Here is a 23411-nt window from a genome sequence, read left to right on the forward strand (position 1 = left end):
ATCCATGCATAGTCCCCATCCCTGACATTATGGTCACTTGATGCTCAGGGCCATTGAACAAGCACGAGAATAGCTGGAGAAAGATACTAACTGAAATCCACAGGATGCATCATTTGTCCACCTTCAGTCAAGAGATTCTAAGTCTGGAACTGGCCTAGGTCTGGAAATAGAATGAAAGGCAGCTCGAGTTTTTGGTTACCAAATTTTTTTTTTTTTGAAATGGAGTCTTGCTCTGTCGCCCAGGCTGGAGTGCAGTGGCGTGATCTCCGCTCACTGTAAGCTCTGCCTCCCAGGTTCTCGCCATTCTCCTGCCTCAGCCTCCTGAGTAGCTGGGGCTACAAGTGTCCGCCACCATGCCCAGGTAATTTTTTTTTTTTTTTGTATTTTTAGTAGAGGTGGGGTCACCAAACTTTTTATATAGCTCAGATGACATTTTAGTAAACTGGCCATCTTTTTCATTCCTAGATGCACCATGATCAATTCGCCTCACTAAAAATCTCCAGGTTTCAAAACAGTTTGATTATCATTATGCCCTTCCTGTTTTTTATGGTATTTGTCTTAGTCTATTTTGCATTGCTATACAGGAACACCTGAGGCTGGATACTTTATAAAGAAAAGAGGTTTATTTTGGCTTGCAGTTCTGCACACTGTGCAAGAAGCATTGCACTGGCATCTGCTTCTGCTGAGGGCTCCAGGAAGCATCCAATCTGGTGGAAAGCAAAGGGGGCATGTTACATGGTGAGATAGGAAACAAGAGAGATGCCATGCTCTTTTAGACAACTAGCTTTTGTGTGAACAAATAGAGTGAGAACTCACTCATTACTCTGAGGAGAACACCAAGCCATTCATGAAGGATCTGTCCCCATGAGTCAAACACTTCCCACTAGGCCCCACCTCCATCTCCAGCATTGGGGATCACATTTCAGCATGAGATTTGGAGGGGACAGACATCCAAACTATGTCAGTATTTGCAGCCCCCTTGTCTCTAATGGTTAAATTATAGCATTTGGCCTCTGCTGTATGGGAATCTCATCATTTCTATTAAAATCAGATCCAACTCAATGGAGGTGTCTCACCATCATTCCTGGCTTATAGAAGACAGCCACCACAGAGTTTTTCAGATATGCAAGTGCTACCTTTGTCAATATGTTTCTCAATGTCTTTATGAAGGGATTGTCCTCTAGGCATTCTGGGGGATGGATTTGAGTGCGGTAAATGTAGAGATTTCACGTGATAAAGTCACTCCATCATTCCTTCCTCCTTGAATCTTGGATGCCTTCCTCTACATTGTGTCAGGGAAGTTCTGGCATTCCAGGCTTATTGAACATATGCCACCATTGGGTCCAAGGTTTAGTCAGCCAACCAAGAAATTTTAGAGCCACTTTCAGTTGCAAGAGCTAGCACACTAAACCCAGAATGTCTCATAAATATACCCAATAAATTCAATCCAATCCAGTGCTATATTCTATCTTTCTTGGTCTAACACCCTTAGAATCTATTCTCACACATATTTCCCAAGATTCTGCCAGTATTTATTAGTAAAATCTTGCACTTCTTTTAGTGTATAAACTATTCTGAGTCAGACTTTGTCCATGCCCTCCAACCCCCAAAGAAAGGTGAGATCCGACCCTAATGGTGAGACTAGTGGCAATAAAGAGAGGTTGGGATGGGTCTTGAGAGGAAGGAGAATTTATTCCCTTAAAGGAAATTGCCCCAAGTGAAGTTGTCATAAGGTTTTTCGCAAACGTGGATGAGATGGTTGATTCTACACCTGGTGGTGATTGCTCAGCTGCAACATGCAATCCACTGATGAATCTGGGGAAGTTCCTGTCAAACTCATTATGAATGAAGGACAGTATCTTGCAAGTCATCTAATGGAAATTTGTCCTTATCATTATCCTGGGCCCAACTCCACCTCCCAGCTACTATATTTCTTGTTTGAAGCAGGTCTCATCTAATGCACTGAGACTGCTATGGTGCCATCTAGTGCCAATTGAACAACCCGCCTTATAGTTTACATGCTACTTACAGTCGATCAAGAGGACAAATTCACCTTTTCTGGTGATTTTCCTAAAACTAGATAGATGTCCAGAGATTGGTATGGTACTTTTACAGTCTACAGTGGTGCAGTATAAAATCATCTTTTAAAGTCCCTACCAGAGCTGTGGGCTGGGCAGAGAAATATTCTACCCAGTTGGCCAACAGAGTCTTCCTTTGAGGCTGAGCTAAAGTGAAGACCTGCAGGAAAAGCCAGTGTAGGTCAGGCCCACAGACAGCATCTTCTGAAGCTCATGCCCACCCACCCCACACCAAGTACAACTAACAGTACAGACTACAAAGCCTATCACATATGGAGATCTCACATAGGGATGTGGAAATCATGCATTATTATCCCTTCCTTTCAGATGAGAGCAGTCTTAAGATAATGAACCAGCTTGGATTTACACAGATAGTAAATAGCAGAGACAAGTATTCCAGCCCAGGTCTGCTGCCTAGGAATGCTTTATCTACCACTCTTCACTGCTCCTAGGTGCTCCTGTCTGCAGGTAGCAATGCCCATAGGGGCTGCTTTGAGGGACATCATGATCAACATACACAAAGACTGTTTGCCAAGAATAGAGAGCAGCTTTGTTCTCTCCCCCTAAACAAGACCTGCTTCTGAGTTCATGGGGAGTAGTACAAGTTTGTTTCCAGAACCTTCTGCCTTCCTTCTCTGTCATACAGAATCCTCAGGCACCCTCTTCACTCATGATGCCCCACCCAGGCTGTCCTTTCCTGGCCAGCATCTCTAGCTCCTGCAGCCTCTTCACTACATCTGTCTCTCACCTTCTTTGTTGCACCACAAGGGGTCCTTATTGTCCACAGACCAAATGGGCTGGGAGCCTTTTCTCAGGACTCCTGCTAAGACTTGTGTCAACTGTAGGCACACATACATAGCAACAAGCCCCTCCAAAGTGGATGCTTTGTCCTCATGGCAACACTTTCTACATTACTCTCTGTGAATTTAACCTACCGCGAGTTCTCTTGTACCTGGAAGTCTTAGGTGCTCCTCACCCTCCCACCTCACTCCATTTACTCTGTCTCAGTGCCAGATCTCTGCTTACCTAGTCTTTTCCTACCTCACCCCACCACGTGTGCACCTGTACGCGTGTGCACACACACACACACAAAATTCCCTTCATACCTCTCCCTAATTTTCTGAATTCTATCCTTCCTTCAAGGCCACAATCACTCTACATGCACAGTTAATTTTACTCTCAGAGCTTCACATCACGTCAGTCAGTATCTTTTGTTTGGTAGAGTTTTTTTTTTTTTTTTTTTTTTTTTTTTTTTTTTTTTTTTTTTTTGCTGTTGTTTGTTTGTTTTTGTTTAGATGGAGTTTCACTCTGTTTCTCAGGCTAGAATGCAATAGTGCAATCTTGGCTTACCACAACCTCTGCCTTCAGGGTTCAAGTGATTTTCGTGCCTCAGCCACCAGAGTAGCTGGGATTACAGGCATGTGTCACCACACCCGGCTAATTTTTGTATTTTTAGTAGAGACAGGGTTTCGCCATGTTGGCCAGGCTGGTCTCGAACTCCTGGCCTCAAGTGATCTGCTTGCCTCAGCCTCCCAAAGTGCTGGGATTACAGGCATGAGCCACCACACCTGGCCTATATCAATTTTTAAGGCACCAAATTAGGAACCAAAAGCACTATATACTTAATGTGTTTATTTACTCTTTTAAATACGTTTTCTGCTCCATTTTTTAACACCATAGTTCATCTCTTTAATAGAAAAAAATGTTTACCATCACCTTAGAAATTATAGTTAAATCAATTCCCATAATGTATTTCTATATATTTGTTTCTATATATAGTTACCCCATTTCAATGTTTCTTCTTGCCTTACTCCTACAAATATAAATTGCACACCATTTCTGTGTCATGCACTGTGCTAAGACCTGGGAATTCAGTGGCAAATAAATTAAACATGGCTCCTGCTTTTGTGGGGTTCATACTCTAAGAGAAGACAAATGTAACACAAGTAAACACATAAATATATAGCTACATTTTGTGATTAGTGGTCTGAGATAAGATGCCAAAAAAAAAAATTAAAGGAAGCTTATTTGCAGATTGTGAGACCAGAAAACATCTGAAGAGGTGACATAAGTAAGCTGAGATGTAATGAGAAAGAAGAAGCCAGGAAAAGAAAGGGTTGGGGGAAGAGAGTTCCAGGTCTAGGGAACAGCATGAGTGAAGGCCCTGAGAGAAGAAGGAGCTTAGCATGTGCACAGCAAGAACTGATCAGTGGCTATGTGACTATAGCATGGTGAGTGGAGGATAGTGTGGCTGGGCTGGGAATAACTGCAGAGGTAGAATCAGGCAAAGTCTTGAAGGTCATAGCAAGGAGCTTGAATTGACTCTACATGCCGTAGGATATGGTTTGGCTGTATCTCCACCCAAACTTCATCTTGAATTGTAGTTCCCATAATCCCCATATGTCATGGGAGGTACCTGGTGGGAGGTAATTGAATCATGGGAGCCGTTACCCCCATGCCGCTGTTCTAGTAATAGTGGGTGAGTTCTCATGAGATCTGCTGGTTTTATAAAGGGCTTTTCCCTCTTTGCTCAGCACTTCTTCCTGCTGCCATATGAAGAAGGACGTGTTTGCTTCCACTTCTGCCATGATTGTAAGTTTCCTGAGGCCTCCCCAGCCCTGCAGGACAGTGAGTCAATTAAACCTCTTTCCTTTATAAATTACCCAGTCTTGGGTATGTTTTTATAACAGTGGGAGAACAAACTAATACCCATAAGAAACTGTAAATTTATTTTAAGCAAGAAAGTGACACGATCTGGTTTACTAGACCATTGGTGACATGTAGAGAATGACTTAGAAGGGCTAAGAGTGGAAGAGACAGGCAAGTTAATAGGCTGTGGCAATAGTCCAGGTAAAATATGATATTGACTTGGACTAACAGCATACCAGGTTGATAGTGGAAAGGGGACCAATTTGTAGTGTATTTCAGAAGTAGAATGATAGGACTGGGTGATAATTTGTACCAACTCTAATTTATCCTTATTGTGATACCTTTTTTACTAGTTTGCTCAGGGAGAGTCCTGGGAATTGTATTTTCCTAGTGCATATGTTATGCATATGTTATGAGTGACAATTTACGTAGGCACACCCCATTTTCCTCTGGCGATCTCTCCCTTATTTGCAGTCCATATGACAAAGCTGACCCATCCTCTCATCCCAGGAGTGGGTATGTGCTGCCAGTGAGATTAAGGCAACAACCCTTCTCAATTGCATAGATTGATTCAAGGGTGAGTACATGACCCAAGCCAAGCCAATCAAAATCAATGAGGATTAACCCAAGGTTAATGGCACATGTATTAGGACTCTCTTTTCCACTGGGATTGGCAAACTGGGAGAAGGTAAGTCTGGAGATACTGAATGTCACCCTACAGGAGCAACCCTCCCAAGAATGACGGCAACCCAGAGAAAAGCAAGAGCAGCAGGGATGGATTCCTAGTGAACCCTTGGACTTCGTTAAGTGAACCAGCAAAATTTCTTTTTAGTTTAAGCCAGTTTGAACTGACCCTGACACAACCCAGACTACTGATGAATACAGTAAGCACATTCAGTTTTTAAAATAAGATTTTACTTAAAGCCATTATATTTTCTACATATGGCTTCTGCTCCAAGAGAGTCTGTTCATTATTTTTAGGAACTCCTGTTATGTGTAGGTTAGCTCTTTGATATCTGTATTTCATGTTTACTCTATTCTTTCATTTTCATTTCTTTATCTTTTACTTTTGTGTTCTAGGAAATTTATCTTCAGTTTGCCTTTTACTCATTATTTCAGTTTTCTGCAGCGTCCATTTGTAAGCTATGGCTTGCATTTTGGAGTTTAATTCAATAACTGTATTTTCCAGCCTGATAACATATTTCTTCCATTTGGATTGTTTCCTTTTTATAATGGCTTGCTCTAGTCACACACATGTAAATTGTTTTAGCATCTAGCACATGGCATTCTTTGATAAACAGAAAAAAGTGAATGAGGTTATTATTCATTTTTCAGGTCAATGATTTTCCTGATTCTATCACTTAACTCCCCTTAGCCTGCTTTGTCTTTATAGCCTCTACCACCTGGTATATATTTGTATCAAGACCTAGAGCAGTGGCTGCACAAGTTGTCACTAAAATCTATTTATTGGACGTGTAAATGGGTCGGTACAGATGTGTTTTCACTCTTAATTTGCTCAAAGTCCCATTGAGAAGGTAAAACTAGCACAAAAAAGTAAATAACCATCCCAGGCAGCTGAGAGCTATCAGAAATACATACATGATTAATAGCCAAATAAATTGTGCCAATACAGGTGTGTACTCTAGAATCAGAGCCAGGGATGCAGACAGCAGGAGATCATTTCATGCTTGAATGATCAGAACAGTGTCCACAGAGGATCCAAGGACTGACGGGAACTTCGAAGAAGGGTATGATTTAGAAAGAAAGGAGTCTGGTGGATTCTTCTAAAGAGCATTTCTCTGGGATTCAGATAATTTCACCCATGCAGTTAGCACTCATTCTATCCCTGAAAGATATAGCTACTCTTCCTATAAGGTAAGAGAATTTCAGGCTCGAACAGAGAATTTTAGATTGAAAAATCCAAGCCCATTTTCTGTTCCTCCAACCGCAAATAAAGGTGTGGAAAGCAGTTGAGGAAACAGATTGAGGTGAGTTTCATTGAAGCCTTGCTCTCTTACATCTCTGTTTGATCCCTGGGTCATTCTCTCAGGCATCTCTGGTTGGAAACACTTTCCAACCCCAAATCTCATCCTTATTGGGTTTGCATTGTGCTTAGAAAGATGTTGACACCAATAAAAGCTTGTTGCTTAAAGACACAGCCTATGACTCACACAATGCACACTTTATACACCCTAATTGCTTCCGTCTCTAGTAACTTTCAGCTTCTCATTACCTAAATTATTTCATTGCACTCAACCTGGGGGTTATCATCATATAGGGAATCAAAGGAGGTGCCAGAAACAGATAAAAATCAAGAAAACAACCATTTGAAAAGGTTATCATCGGCATCAGGGAATGTCCGTGTTGGAAAGGATCTCCAGGTTCATTAGCCCCCGCTCCCAGCACAGGAACCCTCTTTGTTATGACTCGGACAGATGTTATCCAATTTTGCTTCACAACTTTCAAGGCCTGGGTGCCACATTTTGCAGCTGTCATATGCAGACTTGACAGGCAGGTGAATGTGGCAAGCAACCCATATTTAAATATAGTTGAAGCCCTCCTGGAATTTACACAGCTACATCTTTCCCTGTACTGCCCCGCAAGAAACATGAGAGAGGAAGCTCTTCTGAGCCTCATGCCATGTTATACAGAGCAAGAAAGAGAAGGGAAGAGACAGGGTGAAGAGAGAAAGGATGACTTAATATTGTAGTGTTCAAGCTGGAATAATTTTCCCTCCCACCTTACTGGAGTGCTTTCCAAGTGCTATTTCCTGGAGCAATGCCAGATTAGTTATTCCAGAATTCCCGGGGACTTTGCACAGAGTCCCAGACCCCATCCCTGAGAGATGAATTTGGTACATCTGGGATGAGGCCTGGGCATCTCTATTTGTTAAAGCTTCCGATTATTTTGAAGCGCAGTCAGGTTGAAAGTCACTTTATTAGAGGGCTCTGGACTAGGTCACCCCATTCCTGGTGGTTGAAAAACCTCATGCAAGCAGATCACTCCTATGTCCTCTGGCAGTTTTCTGTAAGCATGTTTTTGTGTTGCTGAAGGCAGCCCCATCAGCCCCTGGGGGAATAATCCTTTCCTGTTCTCTCCAGCCATGCCCTACAGGATCACCTGAGGCCTGTGTCTGGGCCTCTTTACTGCAGCACAGCATCCAGCTTGTACTCTTTGTTGTGGGCTGGCCAAGATGCTGACAGGAACAAAAATGACTTGTTTTTGAGAGTAAAGATACAAGCTTTGACTGAGATGACGCACACATGTTCATGGAGGGAGACTCTCACATCCGACCTACCTTCTTCCGTCCACAGAGAGTCACGTTGCTACTCTAACCACATCACTAATTCCGAAAGATGGGGACTCCTACACAGGGCCTGAGGTCAATGCCTCTGATTAGGGCAAGGAACTGGAAGGCATCCAACCCCAACTTCCTGGCACTCCAAGTTCTCTCAGCAGCAATAGAGAAAGCCCATGGATGTAATTGCATTACCGAAGGCAAGGCCCTCAATGTGTAGACTCTCTGGGGTGCTGGTTTTAAAAAGGCAAACTCTCAAGCCCCACAAAAAGACGTTTTGAAGATCAGAGTGAGGACAGGAAATCCACCTTTTGAGCAAGCAGGAATAGGGAATTCTGAGTAAGGCTAGTATTTGAATTTTACCCATTTGGGACTGAACCTCAAAGGAAAAAAGGGATCTGGAAAAGGAAATGACGTCCCCTCTGCCCTTCCAGGGCCACTGGTGCATCTGTTCTTGAGATATTGGCCAGGCCCCTTATTTTTCTGACATTCCCCTTGCTTTCCTGTCACCTCATCTTCCTTAACAGGCCTTCTTATCTGCCAGAAGATTGGTCTTTCTTTAAGGCTAGCAGTTAGCCTTGCTTGGGGATCCAATTCTATACATGTGGGCATAGAGGACAGAGCAAGAAGACAGGGCAAGTGGGCAGAACTGTACAGGGAAGGGAGGGACAGTGTTGGAAGTGAAGCCCAGGCTTGGAACTTGCCTATGGCAAAAAAAAAAAAAAAAAAAAAAAAAAAAGGAAAATTTATACCTCCAATATGTCCCCAGGGATTGAAATTAAGTTATGACTCACGACTTACCCATGAAGCTCTTTCCCGATTAGTCTGGGTTGTGTCATCAAACGACCTGAATTTAAGTCATGGCTCCATCGCTTATTGGCTGTGTGATCTTGGGAAAATTATTGAACTCTCTAACATTTAGTTTCCTTATCTATAAAATAAGGGTAATCGCTTGATAAAGGTGCTGTTCGTTTTGATGAGGTGATACATAAAAATGCTTAGTCCAGGTTTTGGCACATGGAAGGCAGAAAAAAAAAAAAACACCCTAGATATGAATAATATAATTCTGTCATGTACACCTTTCCACACTTAACCTCCTCTCACAACCTACTCCTTACTCTAGGCACCAGGCAACCTGAATTACTAAGTGTTCTCTAGGGCCCCAGTAAGCCATGGGTTTTAGAATCTAATGGAATGGCCTAATCCCATCTCCATCACCAACTCATGAGCTGTGTGACCTTCCTGGGCCTCTGTTCCCTTCTCTATGGATCAATGCCAATACATCAAGTTTCTGCAAAGGCCTGGTACATTCACTGATGCGCACAAGGAGCCCGGGACAGTGCTCAGAGCACCCTGTGCTGCAGCCTCCCTTTCCCCTCCTTTCTTGCAGGCTCTCATGTTTGTCCGTGCCTTTCCACGGCAGTGCCTTTGTTCAAACTGTTTCTTCCACCAGGAATGTCCCTTCCCTTTTTCTGCTCATTGGAGTTCTTCCCAAAGCTGCCTTCATCCTACCTCAACCCCAACAGTCAAGATACCCAGATAATCACCCTTCATTGACAAATAGAGTATGTACTGAGAGTCTGTGATGTGTCAGGCACTGTTGCTCATGACCAGGGATACAGAGATGATTAAGATCTAGTCCCCAAGAAATTCAGTCTACTTAACATAAGAACATAAGAAGAATAGGAACATAAGAACAAATAACTGCCCTCCAAGGAAGTGGGGGGTAATAATAGAAGTGAATCAAAAGTGCAGGGACAGCACAGAAGAGGGAGCTCTTGGGTCTGACTCAGGTGGGATGGAGAAGCCTTTATAGAGACACAGACTTTTGACTGGAAGGGTGAGTGATGTTGGACAGGCAGAGAAGGGGGAGTAGTAGTTTGTCTAAGACTGACCCAGAGCAATAGAGGTCTGAGACAGACAGGTGGGCCAACAGTGCTGGAGGCTGACCAGGAATTGGGAGGGCACAGAGACAGAGCTATAAAGAGAAGAGGACCAGGTGCCAATGGCCTTGAGCCTGGCCAGGGAAAGGTCCAGGAAGTTGCCTCCATTCCACCCCTGCCTAGGCACATGGGGACAGTGGAGAGCAGATCCGTCATCTGTGAGGAACATTCCAGAGCAGGAGCAGTCCATGGAAATCCTTCATCTCTAGTCCCCTTAATATCATTGGCTAGAAGGCCATGGGCTACAGGCTTGTAATTCAAAAGACACAGGGGTGTGGAGGCAGACTTCTGTTGCTTTTTTTTTTTTTTTCTACAAATGGACAACTTTCTTTGATTTCTTAAATTCAATTGCAAAATTTAGAAAATCCCACTCCACTAAGGAGAGAGTGAAAGTTAGAATATCCAGTGCTTCTGAGGAAGGTTGCAATATAAGAGTGACAAATTTCACCAGAATCTCACCATCCAGCCATCTCCCTCCATGAGCCAGAGGTCAATGACCTCAGGCAGGAGTAATGTCTCATCCTAAGGCCTTCTGGAATATGTTTCTGGCCAGAGGTAGCTGGTCTCCAGGCTGTGCCTGGTCCTCATGCCCAGCCAACATCATTGCCTTCCAGACCCCAGGGCAACTGGCAGTGTCTACTTACCCACTGCCTCCTGGACTTAGCACACAAGGCCAGAAAGGGCCAGGGCCAATTTCCCCATTCTTTTCCCCATATTTTTTGTGTGCCAGATATACTAAATGTCTCACCTTCCTCCAGACACAGCAGCTCTTTCACAATGCCTAAAATCTTTTTCCAGATAAATGACTTGATCTGGAAGGGCTTGATCACCATCATTCCTATCTCCTTTCCCCATCCCGGTTCCCTAAACACACGCACACTCACATACTCAACTCCCACTCTCCCTGGCAAACTCTTATTCACCCTTCAAGTTCAGTCACGTGTCACTGTTCTCAGCAAAATCTCCCTTGACCACACCCTCCTCCTCCAGGTGGTAAATCACTCTCTCTTTGGGGTCTTACAGCACTTCTTCCCCAACCCTTAACTAATAATACTGTCATGTTCTTCACCAATACACTGGAAGCTCAATGGGGTATGGACTTTGTCTTGTTCAGCGTTGTGTCCTCGGCAGTCTGGTATGTAGAAGGCACTCAATAAAAATTGGTTGAATTAATTGCATTTAATCAAGCCAGGACAATTTTCAGTGAAATGAAACACTTGCCCAAGTTGCTTAAGTTCCTGAAAATTGATTTATCTGAAGAGTATCAATGACTCTGGATAATTATTGAATATATCCTTTTTGTACAAGCTGAGAAATATATGAAGATAAACAAACTTGCTTATAGATAGGTGGGAGAGGGGATGAGATGTTTATAAAAATAACAGTAACACAAAATAGAAAGCAATACATGCCAAGAAGAGAAAGTGCTGTGGGGATTCAGGAGAGAGGGCACTTCTTCCATAGGATTGATCAGGAGTCTTCACAGAGGACAAGCCATTTAACTTGGGACACCATTGATGATGTTTTCTACCCTGAACTTGGTCCACTGGCAGCCATGTGACCCTGGTCTCCTGGCTATACCTGATTAGAAAGTGGATAACTGACCTAAGCTGAGCTGTTGGTCTCTGTCTCCCAGTGATTTGGTCTTGGGACTTTAGAGCACCAGTCAGTCTTGGCTGGTCCCTTGAATTAAAGACTGGTAGCCTCTAGAGCTGTGTAGTTGCAATCCTCTGCATACTGCTAAGAGATGCAGAGAAAACTTCCAAGGAAAGCAGAAAGGTGTGACCATGTGGACTCAGAGAGCGAGAAGCTGAGTCCTGGCTTTCTGATGACTTCTACTCCTGGTTCCAATCCCTCAGTGTCCTGCAGCAGCTTCCATCCCACAGATATTCCAAGACACCCCAGGCTCTTTACAGTAAATTCCCCCTTTTTACTACAGCTAGCTGGACTGTACCATTGCAGTTAGCAACCTTGGTGAAGACTTGTTTGTGTGAAGAAATGGGCCATGACCAGTATGGGAGCTGATAGGGAAGGGGTATGCAGATATGGTTTATTTGTCTTCCTTTCCACCCTACACTCCCTCACTCACCCTCAGCATCTCCAGTCTGGTGACCCCTCTATCTCCCCTAAACGTAGCCAGCAGTCTGTCAAAAAGGAACCTTATGACAGACAAAGGTGTCATAGGTGTCTGGAAGTCCAGTCTTCCAGACTCTTAAAATAAATTGGATATCTCTAGTCCCAGAGAATGGCTCCACATCCACGGTCCCTATAGCAGAAGTTACTCACCCCATGGAACAGAGCCCCAAAGCACTGGCACACACACGGATATATGTGTACACACATGTGAGAGGTAAGGAACATGCAGATCTGTGTGGAAACGCTCCCTTAGTGCACATTCTTGGACTCCTGTCAGTGTGTACAAGCACTGCTCGATGGAGAAAATCATAGAGAGTCATCATTACAAAAAGGTGCACTCAGCTCCCTCCTTCTGGTGGCTTTGAGGTCGGCAAAAGTGCACACACGGCAACCTCTTTACAAAAATTCAACCCAGCTACTCTGAACCGAATCACACCCTCAATCAAGGCTTGTACTGTGTGGGAGAGCTCCAGGAGGACAGTGGTGTTTCTCAGGGCATTGTGGGACTCTGACATTTGGTAAATCGGATCGGGGAAGAGGGTGGCCAGATTTTATGAGGCCCAGAGGCATACATAATGGGAGGGAGAACTGTCTTTTAAGAAAAAAAAATGTATATATAATTACTTTGGCTGTGGAAAGGACCAATGCAAGTAAGAGACCCTGAAGCTTTTATTAGTGTCACAGGAAATTGACTTGGGGGTGGGAAGGTGGGAGCTTAAAATTAAACCCCGATTTCCTTTGCTCTGTGCTTGTCATTTCTATACAAATTGAAGCCCGCAAGGACTGCAGTTCCACAACAGCACCACTTCCCTTGCAGAGGGGATGCCTAGGCTGGAGTGTGGGCTTGCACACGCCCCCTGCAGGCTAGCAAGGTCAAGATCGGATGGAACAGTGAGCCAGGTGAAGAATGTGAACTAGGCAGCTTGGAGAGAGAGAAATGAACCACTCCTCTGACACGGCAATTCCCAAACTTGATCTTGATCCTTTTATTTCTACATCTCACAGATCATCCCCGCTCTCTGGATCCCCAAGTCACAAAATCCCTTCCTTTGGTGGGGGTCGGGAGGTGGGGCAGGTGGAGGCAGGAGGAAGATGTACCATTATTCTGTAGTACCGCCTCTAGGTCTGGGAGGCAATGAAGCCAAGAATGGGAGCTTGGAACCAGGCTTCCTGGGTGTGGAGCCCAGCTCTGCCACTTAGCTGGATGACCTTGGGCAAGTTATTTCAGCGTTCTCTCTGACTTTCAGTTTCCCCTCTGTAAAACTAAAATAAGGTTAGCCCCTATCTCATAGGGTTATGTGAAAATAATTCGGGGAAAATGTCTAACACAGTAGGGCTCGTGAGGTTGACTCTTATGGGTCATAACTCACCAGCCAGCAGCTGTTGGATTTTAATGCTCTGGCCTCCCAACCTCGTGAGGATCGTGCCCTCTTGTTGGACAAGTCTCTTTCCTCAACCCTCTCTCTGAGGAACTCAAATAATTTCTAAGATATACTGCCTTGGAGCAGAAGACAAGGAACTTGGGGCAATTCTCCCCATTTTACAGCCAGGCAAAATAAGGCCGAGAGCTGTTAGGGGCAGGGCCAAAGGCTCAGAGAAAAGTAGAGGCATGTCTACAAGTGAAGCTGAGGCCTCATGGCTCCTCGGTAGTATTCTCTGGACAGGGAAGGTGGTGGAGGTGTCCCGTGGAACACCACCACTCTGCCTGCTACTCTGCTAATGAGGAGGGGTCGTTGGCAACAGTGGCTCGCCCTGTAGTCCCAGTGACTCAGGAGGCTGAGTGGGGAGGATTGCTTGAGCCCAGGAGTTCGAGGCTGCAGTGCACTATCATTGCACCTATGAATGAAGAGCCATTGCACTCCATCCCAGGCAATATAGTGAGACCCCATCTCAAAGATAATTCAAAGGGGAAGTAGACAGCAAGAGGTCTGGGGAAAGTCATCTGACCCCATGACCTACAGCAGGTGTGCCCTGCTTCCTCCTTCAACTCCACCTCAGCACAACCAAACACAGAAGGTGCTGAGCTCTCTGAGAAAGGACTGCCTGTCAGGAGGTTTGTGGCCTGTGAGTCACAGCTCTGCCACTAGCTAGCTCTGAAATCCACTTCTTCTGCCTGTAAAATCAGGGATTAGGCTGGATGACATCTAAGGTTTTTATCTTAAACCTCTTCAGAAATTGCTTCATCTCATAGCCACATGAAGAAAGAGCCAGAAGTCAATATCCCTGAATGTGGCACTTCCTGACAACCACGACACCTTCTCCGGACTCCTATCATGTCCCAGGGAGTCCTGATCCATGTGGGGACATAGCCTGAAACGGTCAACTGCTGTCCTCCTTGGGCCATGGAACCTCTAGGGTTTGTGAGTGGTAAGAGTAGGTCTGAAGGAGGCAGCAGGAAACGTCCTTGAGAAAAAAAAAAATCAGGAAAATGATTTTTCCATTTAAAGGGCAATGTTTCAAATAATTTTTTAAGACAGATGAACACAGACAACTGCCCATTCCCAATATACAAATTCCCAAACATTTTTCTTGTTTTCCAGGAAAAACAGGAAAGGGCTCTGGATAAGCTACAGTAGCAAAAATGGAGACATTTGCAAGAATACCTGAACTCTCAGAGGTGAGGAATGTGTAAATGGGTGACTGCAGGTCAATGTGGAAACCCTCTGGTGCCTCTGACGTCCATGTGCCTGCTTAGGAAGATGTATGACATAACCTCCACCTCACCCCACCCTCCGCCATGAATTCCCTTCCTTCCTGAGAATTCTAGAATTCTACACCAGTTGAGCAAGAAAGTACAAAGGAGGACTGACTTGGCAAAATCCCATGGGGCCCTGGTGAAACCAACAGGTTTGGCAATGATTGTGTCACTGTGACCCCGGACAAGTGACTTAACTTGACCATGCAAAAGTCAAGGATGTTCACATCCTGTCCCGCAGCAAAGTCTCTACACTGCAGGGAGTGAGCCCTGACCCTTAGAGACTGACCCCAGCGAAGGAGTCAGGGAAGGTTCTTCTTCCTCCAAGTCTTACCCCAGCCTCAGCACGAGGAGGCTTTGTGATCTGGTTATCGGGCAATACTTCCCATTTACTGGGCTACGAACATCCCTGAGTCTGTAGCCCTGGGCTGGACAAAGGGTGAAAATCCAGATAAAGATTGCAAGACAGTCATTACTGTTGGGGTCTCCTAGAATGATGGAGGAAGCTGCCAGACTAATGAAGGTGATATAGAACACATTAAAATTCAGTCATGTGTCACTCAACAGTGGGGATATGTTCTGAGACATGCCTTATTAGGTGATTTTGTCATTGTGCAAACATCATAGAGTGTATTTACACAAAACCAAGATAGGCCATACAGTATAGCCTATTGCTCCTAGGCTTCAAACCTGTACAGCATGATGCTGTACTGAATACTGCAGGCAACTGTAACATGATGGTAGGTTATTTGTGTATCTAAACATATCTAAACATAGAAAAGGTATAGTAAAATACAGCATCATAATCTTATGGGACCATCATGATATATGTGGTCCATTATTGACTAAAACACCATTACATGGTGTATGCCTGTAATCCTACAGGAACTCATGGGGGAAAAACAATGGCAAGTGAAAATTAACACAGCACAAGCCACCGGCCTAGAAAAGAAAGGAGGATTGTGATGGCTAATTTATGGTCAACCTGACTGAATCACAGGATGTCCAGATGTCTGGTTAAGCATGATTTCTGGGTGTGCGTGTGAGAATGTTTCTGGAAGAGATTAGCATTTGAAGTTGTGGACTGAGTGAAACAGATTGCCCTTCTCAGTGTGAGTGGGCATGGTCTGATCTATGAAGGGTTCCAGTAGAACAAAAAAAAGTGGGGGAAAGGAGAATTCCCCCTCTCTGTCTGACTGCTTGGACTTGCACTGAAGCATCCATCTTCTCCTGCCTGGGAACTTCTTCTAGTTCTTAGGCCTTCAGAACTGAACTAGAATCTAGCCCATGGGACTCTCCAACTGGCCTTTGAACTATACCATCAGGTTTTCTGGGTCTCCAACTGCAGATAGGTGATCATGGGGCTTCTCAGCCTTCATAATCACATGATCCATACCTTATACCTTATAATAAATCACACACACACACACACACACACACATTTCTATTGATTCTGTTTCTCTGGAAAATTCTCACACAAAAATGAACTGAATTAATCAAAGAAGGCTTTTTCTTGGAGAAGGTGAGTTTCAAGACTGCTAATAGAAGGAATAAAGAGAAGGGAGCCTTTGATTGAGACACAACTAATGGAACAACAGTGGGCTATGGGGGATAACTTGAGGGCAGGCCCTGATCCAGGAGCAGGAATGTACACAGCTATCCATGTATAGAATGTAGAGGTTGTAAGAAGCTCATAGCAAATCACCCCCAAGGCTTGGGTCTGTCTGCCCATCCATAGAATGAGGAAGAAGGTAGACTAGCTAGTCTCTACAGCTCCTTCCAACTCCAGTATTCTACAGTTCACAATCCTAAAAGCGTGGGAAGGAGTCAAACGGTGAGTTGGCTTGGGTTGAGTAGAAAACAGGTGGTTAGTAGAAGGGGAGTAAGTCAGGCTCTTGAGGCATCCAATCTGAGAGTAATTTAAACATATCTGCTTGGGCCGAGCAAACTCAAACCTCATCCCTGACCAAACATCATCCAGGACTAGTTCTTATAAAGCAGCCTCAGAGCCGAAGGCAGCTTGTGTATATGACAGAATATACCCAGCTGGATGCAAAAAGACTAAAATGTTCAAGAAGGTGGGCTAGGTCTAGAAAAGTGCTGCAGCTTCAAGGTGACATGTCCGTCCCCTTTCACAACAGACCACTGTCTGAAGACTGTTGTCAGGCTGAACTGTACCAACCTTGATGGTCAGGCATTACTCTACTTCCCAATTCTCCAGCTGGCCCTTCTGTCTGGATCTAGACTGGCCTCTATGCCTAAGCTTTTTGTGGAGAATGAAAGGCCCTGAGAGACACCTGGGCCAGAGCATAACAGCCAAGGTTGCTTTAGCTGGCATGGAGAGATGGAGGAAGGGTTTTGGTGATCTGCCGGGCATGAAGCAGTTTTGGGACTCCACATCCTGCCCTGAAGGATGTACTCACTGACCCTTTTCCCTGAGATTCCAATATTTTCCATCCCACAGCACTTTTGCCAATTCACATGAGTGCTATGGGCAGAAATAGGTATGGAAAGTGGGGAGCATAGGAGGATTCCAGCTTAACAAAGCACCAGGCTTGGTACAGGTCATGAAACGTGGTCCAGGGAAATCCCCAAACAGAAGTGCCCCAGATGGTTTCCCCATTACTTTGGGTAACTTTCCATTGCCACACACCCACCCCTACCCACCTCCCAGGTCTCTTCTAAAGAACCTATTGCTCACCTTGTGACTTGGCAGGCATGAGAATCAAAAGAAGCAATGAGCCCAGTTCCTGAAGTTGAGAAGCTAAAATCTATGTGAGAATATGAAACTTACACCCGTTCTACAAGTAGGGAGGACCCAACAGGAGGAGCCGGGGCCACCCATAGTATAAGAGCTCAGAGAGGGGGTGTCGACGTGAGCTGGAACAGTGGGAAGAGGCTTCACAAAGGAGGGACACGGGGTCATGGGAATCAGTGAATGTGTGGGAGGCAGGGCAGGAGTCATGGAACAGGTGACAGACATTGGAGTACAAGATGTGATGGACCATACACAGAAATAGAGTGAAATAAACCACCACCTACTGAGTGCCTACTATGTGCCATGCCAGGCACTTTCCATCTGTTATTTCATTTTATCCTCCCAATAACAGCGGCAGTATCTTTATTTCCAAGTTACAGGTGGGGAAACTGAAAGGTTCATACGAATTTAGAGTTGTTCTGGTGGCCTATGAGAAGTCTTTCCCAGTGACCAAACTGGGGAATAACTTGATGGTGATGGTGATAGAATGAGATTGGCCTGGCCATGGTGTCCAAAGTACTGGAGAACATTGCCCATCCACCACCTGAAGAGCCATGAACCAGGAGCCCCTAGATGTCCTTGGAACATTAAGTGGTGGTCTCTGACTTAGGGATCTGTCCTCTTGACTCAGGTGCACTAGCGCTAGCCTTAGCCCAGGCTTCCACCCACAGTTCCCTGTCCCACTCTCCTTCCCCTTCTTCTCAGCCCCTGTTTCTTGTCAACAGGCACACTCCTCCCTAGCCCTTTGACCAGATGATGTCATTAATCACTACCAACTGCTAAGGAAGCCACTGAGGTGCTATCATAACAAGCACCCAAACTATGACTATGACTAATCGAGTGGTGTTAGAGATGCAGAAAACATTAATAATTATTATAATTATTTTTTTCTGCGTTGTGTTTTTTCTGCTGTTTGAGGTTCCAGGCATGAGATGGAGGGTGAAAGGAAGGCCCAACCTTTCCGGAGTTGAGAGGATGTGCCTTTTGTTCAGCCTCCCAACCAGCCTTGCAGTGGGCAAGGGGATTGCCTGCTGCAGCCTCTTTGACTCTCCAAGCAGCACCTTGACAGAGGTCTGAGCGATGCAGGGTGAGTCAGGCCAGCTGGGGGAATCGGAGGCATTCGACCAGAGTGCGACTGCCAGGCCACACAGTCGGGGAATCCCTCAAGGGAACCAGGGACCCATGCTGACCAAATCCGGCCTGTAGGAAAGCCCTGTCTTGCTACATGACCCCTGATTCATGGCTTTCCCCTCCTGGGGCCCAGCTCACATGCTGCCCCTAAAGCAGCCATCACCAGCTGCCTTACGTTATTTTTGAAACTGTTACCCCCAAAATCCTCAGAGAACCACCTCCCTGAGATGAAGAGACTGAAATGTGAGAAGCTATAAAAGTCATTGGCAGAAGGCCCCATTGGGATTTAGCTCCAGGTATAAACCTCTGAGGACGGGGCTGACCAACCCAGATGATTGTCAGCGGCTTGTGTGGGTGTCCCACAAGCGCATTCATGCACTCAGATGCAAATCCTTTTAACTCTAATGGATTCTGAAAGCCCTTCATTCCACTGTCATTAAAATGCAAACCATTCCTGGGGCAAGGGAACTAACATTTATTGTGGTACCTTTGTGCCAGGTACCACGAAGTACTTCATTTCAGCTAATAATATGCCAATTAGTTCCCCATAGCTTTGTTAAGGGACAACAGAGTGTGGCCTCTGCAGCTACACTGCCCAGGGTTCAAATCCTGGTTTTGACACTTACTAGCTGTGTGGGCTTGGATTGGTCACATCACCTCTCTGAACTCAGTTTCCTCACCTGTAAGATGGGCTTAAGAGAGATACATACATCTAGCCAGGCATACTGGCTCACACCTGTAATCCCAGCACTTTAGGAGGCCAAGGTGGGCAGATCACGAGGTCAGGAAATCCAGACCATCCTGGCCAACATGATGAAACCCGTCTCTACTAAAAATACAAAAATTAGCTGGGCGTGGTGGCATGCACCTCTAATCCCAGCTACTCTGGAGGCTAAGGCATGAGAATCACTTGAACCCAGGAAGCAGAGTTTGCAGTGAGCCGAGATCACCCCATTCCACTCCAGCATGCACAACAGAGCAACACTCCATCTCAAACAAAAAAAAAGGGGGGGCTGGGGGGAATTGTGAAATTGTGAATGTGCTAAACCACAAAGGGTCAATCAGAGCATCATGTTTTTGTCATTACCCAATTTTTTCTAGGGTGGCCCTGTGAGGGAGCATCCATCACTGCTCATAAATATAGCCTTTAATGGCGGGGTGGAGGGGTGGAGGGGTGCGAGGCCATGCCAGGTTGGGAAAGGGAAGAAAAAAATGGTTAAGGAATTTAGGTCTGCCCCTGACTCAGGAACACTCAGCAATGTTCACTCAGGAAGTGGGTAGGCAGTTGGTTTGCTTGTATACTATTTCCAGGGTAGACTTTTAAGCTGTTCCCCAGGCTTTCTCAGAATCTTGGAACCAAGAGAAGGCATCTCAGACTCAGCCCTCAGAAGCCACAAATATTACCAGGTTGGGGCAATTCCAGAGAAGTGGGCATCTGCCCGTGAGTGGCACTGCTCATCTTAAATGTTGGGAAAGGCAGATGAGCTGATAAATCCAACCAGCCTGGGAAGACCCAGGGCCTCCGCACCCCCACTCAAATGCACATACACGCACACACGCACAGGGCCAAGGATGTGCCAATTTAGATACCCTGTCTGGGATATTACCAGTGAAAATTACAAATCTTTTTCTGGGAGGGTGAAAGGTGCAGTTACAACCTATTTTTAAAAATGTTCAGTTGGCCAGTTACCTTTAAGAAAATGGGGCTTTTACAGGGGGAGGAGAAAGGAGCCTCTGGTGAGGGTGAAGTTCTTGGTGAAGGAAACCACACTGAGGCTTTGAAAGCCAAAGCACCAGTGAGAGGGCACTGGGGCTGGGGATGGGGCACAGAAAGCTTTGGGACTGAGCACAGTGTGCAGAGAGCCAAAGTCAAAACCTAGGGACCAGTCACGGTGGTTCGCGCCTGTAATCCCAGCACTTTGGGAGGCCAAGGTGGGCAGATCACTTGAGGTCAGGAGTTCGAGACCAGCCAACATGGTGAAACCCTGTCTCTACTCAAAATACAGAAATTAGCCGGGCATGGTGGCGGGCGCCTGTGATCCTAGCTGCTCAGGAGGCTGAGGCAGAAGAATCGCTTGAACCCAGGAGGTGGAGGTTGCAGTGAGCCGAGATCATGCCATTGTACTTCAGCCTGGGCAACAAGACTGAAATTCCATCTAAAAAAAAAAAACCTAAGGACCTCCTGGTCACACCCAGCAGCAGAGCTGCAGGGAATTTGCCCAGCTCCATCCTGATAATGAACCAATCACTTTCCAATTAGTCCTCTCTGTCTAACTCTACAGTTGTCCCTTGAAACAATCTCTTTCTTACCAAAAAGGAAAAGGAGGCCGGGCGCAGTGGCTCAAGCCTGTAATCCCAGCACTTTGGGAGGCCGAGACGGGCGGATCACGAGGTCAGGAGATCGAGACCATCCTGACTAACACGGTGAAACCCTGTCTCTACTAAAAAATACAAAAAAAAAAAAAAAAAAAAAAAACTAGCTGGGCGAGGTGGCGGGCGCCTGTAGTCCCAGCTACTCGGGAGGCTGAGGCAGGAGAATGGCATAAACCCGGGAAGCGGAGCTTGCAGTGAGCTGAGATCCGGCCACTGCACTCCAGCCTGGGCGACAGAGCCAGACTCCGTCTCAAAAAAAAAAAAAAAAAAAAAAAAAAGGAAAAGGAAAAGGTCACTCTGGCATTCTGATTGGTATCTGTTTATTGGTGGATACGACATACACGGTCCATCTTTGTATCTTGATCAGCAAATGAGGTGGTAAAACTGACCAGACCCGGGAAAGCCCCTCTACCTAGAAATGCCTTACACACACAGGCACTGCACAACAGAAAATAACTTAGCAAAAAGGAACGAAGAAAGATATCAAAGGTCATCTACCATGTCATCCTCAACTTTCTGGAATCTGGGCTAAGAGAAACCCCTATGGAATCAAGGCTCTTGCCTCGGTCCTGCCTGCACTGCCTTAGGTTGAGGCATGTGCTAAGCAGATTCTGGAGATGGTGAAAACCCTGACAACTTTCCAGCACCTCTAACTGCTTCTGCCTCAGCTAGTCTGGTCCTGGGGCAGTGGGGGGCAATGGGGGAAGGGGATGAGGTGTCAGAGGCCCGGACAAGTTCGTAAACCCCCAGACACCTGTCAGAGCCTTAAACTTGCGTCAGAGTCTGTCTCCACCAAAAGGAAAGAAACCAAGAGTGCCACAACCAAATCACAGTAGCCGGAGTGGAAAATGTAGCTCTGACACAGGCCGTTGGCTCTGGGGAAAATTCTGCCGATGAACCATATTGAGACTCAATGTTGTTTATCTTCTATAGTTGCCGAGCTTGGGTTTTTACATTTTACATTTTTTCCCTCTTTTTCTACCTGGGAGGTGCTGGGTATTTTCCTTCCCCTGCAGTAGAGGGGGAAGCAGGCCACAATCAGAGACAGAAACAGAACATGCCATGGGGCTCAGTTTTTTTTTCTGGGATAGTGAAAGGATGGCACAATGAGAGGACCACGCCCTGATGGCATTTTTTAGCCTTTTAAAAACTACTGGAAGAACCACAATGAGATACCACCTTACCCCAGCCAGAACGGCCATTATTAAAAAGTCAAGAAACAATAGATGCCGGTGTGGATGTGGTGAAAAGGGAACGCTTATATGCTACTGGTGAAATGTATATTAGTACAACCTTTATGGAAAACAGTATGGAGATTTCTCAAAAAACTTAAAGTGCATTTACCACTCAATCCTGCAATCCCACTACTGGGTATCTATTTAAAGGAAAAGAAGTCACTATATATATATATCAAAAAGACAACTAACTGCAAATATATGTTTACTGTAGCACAATTCACAATTGCAAAGATATGGAACTAACCTAAGTGCCCACCAACCAATTAGTGAAAAAAAATGAGATCATATCCTTTGCAGGGACATGGAAGGAGTTGGAGGCCATTATTCTTAGCAAACTGACACAGGAACAGAAAACCAAATACCACAGGTTCTCACTTGTAAGTCAGAGCTAAATGATGAGAACACATGGACACATAGACGAGAACAACACACACCGGGCCTGTCAGAGGGTGGGAGGAGGGAAAGGATCAGGAAAAATAACCAATGGGTACTAGGCTTAATACCCATATTAGTAAGACAGCAAACTCCCATGACACAAGGTTGCCTATGTAACAAACCTGCGCATGTACCCCGAGCTTAAAAGTCGAAAAAAACTACTGAAACATAAAAAAAGAAAATATGGTATATATACACCATGGAATACCACTCAACCATAAAAAAGTATAAAATAATGTCTTTTGCAGCAACTTGGATGGAACTGGAGGCCATTATTCTAGGTGATATAACTCAGGAATCAAAAACCAAATATCCATGTTCTCACTTACAAGTGGGAGCTAAGCTATGGGTTCGCAAAGGCATACAGGGTGGTATAATGGTCATCGGATCCTCAGAAGGGCAGGGGATAAGGGTTTTAAAATTACCTGTTGGATACAATGTTTAGCAATTTCCAAAAAGGGAACTTCAATGAGAAGGTTTCATAGTGTCTAATGACCCTAATGGTCAGAGCATCTTCTTCAGTTCGACAAAGATCTCTCGTACTGCACTATAAGCCCAGAGCAACCTTCTTGGAACGCCAGGACTTCAGATCATCAAATCACTTTCCAGTCAGTCCTCTCTATCTAACCCTACAGCTGTCCCTTGAAACAATCTCTTTCTTTCCAAGGAGGAAAAAG

The 23411-nt window shown here is 45.2% G+C and overlaps 1 protein-coding gene across 1 annotated transcript in view; it reads right to left on the minus strand.

Annotated features, from left to right (window-relative positions):
• Positions 1-12680, minus strand: part of IL19 (interleukin 19) — a 48925-nt gene extending 36245 nt beyond the window's left edge. Inside the window, exon 1 of the mRNA XM_010362504.2 lies at positions 12255-12680. Coding sequence (XP_010360806.2) covers positions 12255-12414 — 160 coding nt within the window. The 5' untranslated portion in view covers positions 12415-12680. The remainder of the gene's footprint in view (positions 1-12254) is intronic.
• Between the last annotated feature and the right edge of the window lie 10731 nt (positions 12681-23411).

The sequence above is a fragment of the Rhinopithecus roxellana genome, chromosome 8, assembly GCF_007565055.1.
Source record: "Rhinopithecus roxellana isolate Shanxi Qingling chromosome 8, ASM756505v1, whole genome shotgun sequence".
Taxonomy (NCBI): domain Eukaryota; kingdom Metazoa; phylum Chordata; class Mammalia; order Primates; family Cercopithecidae; genus Rhinopithecus; species Rhinopithecus roxellana.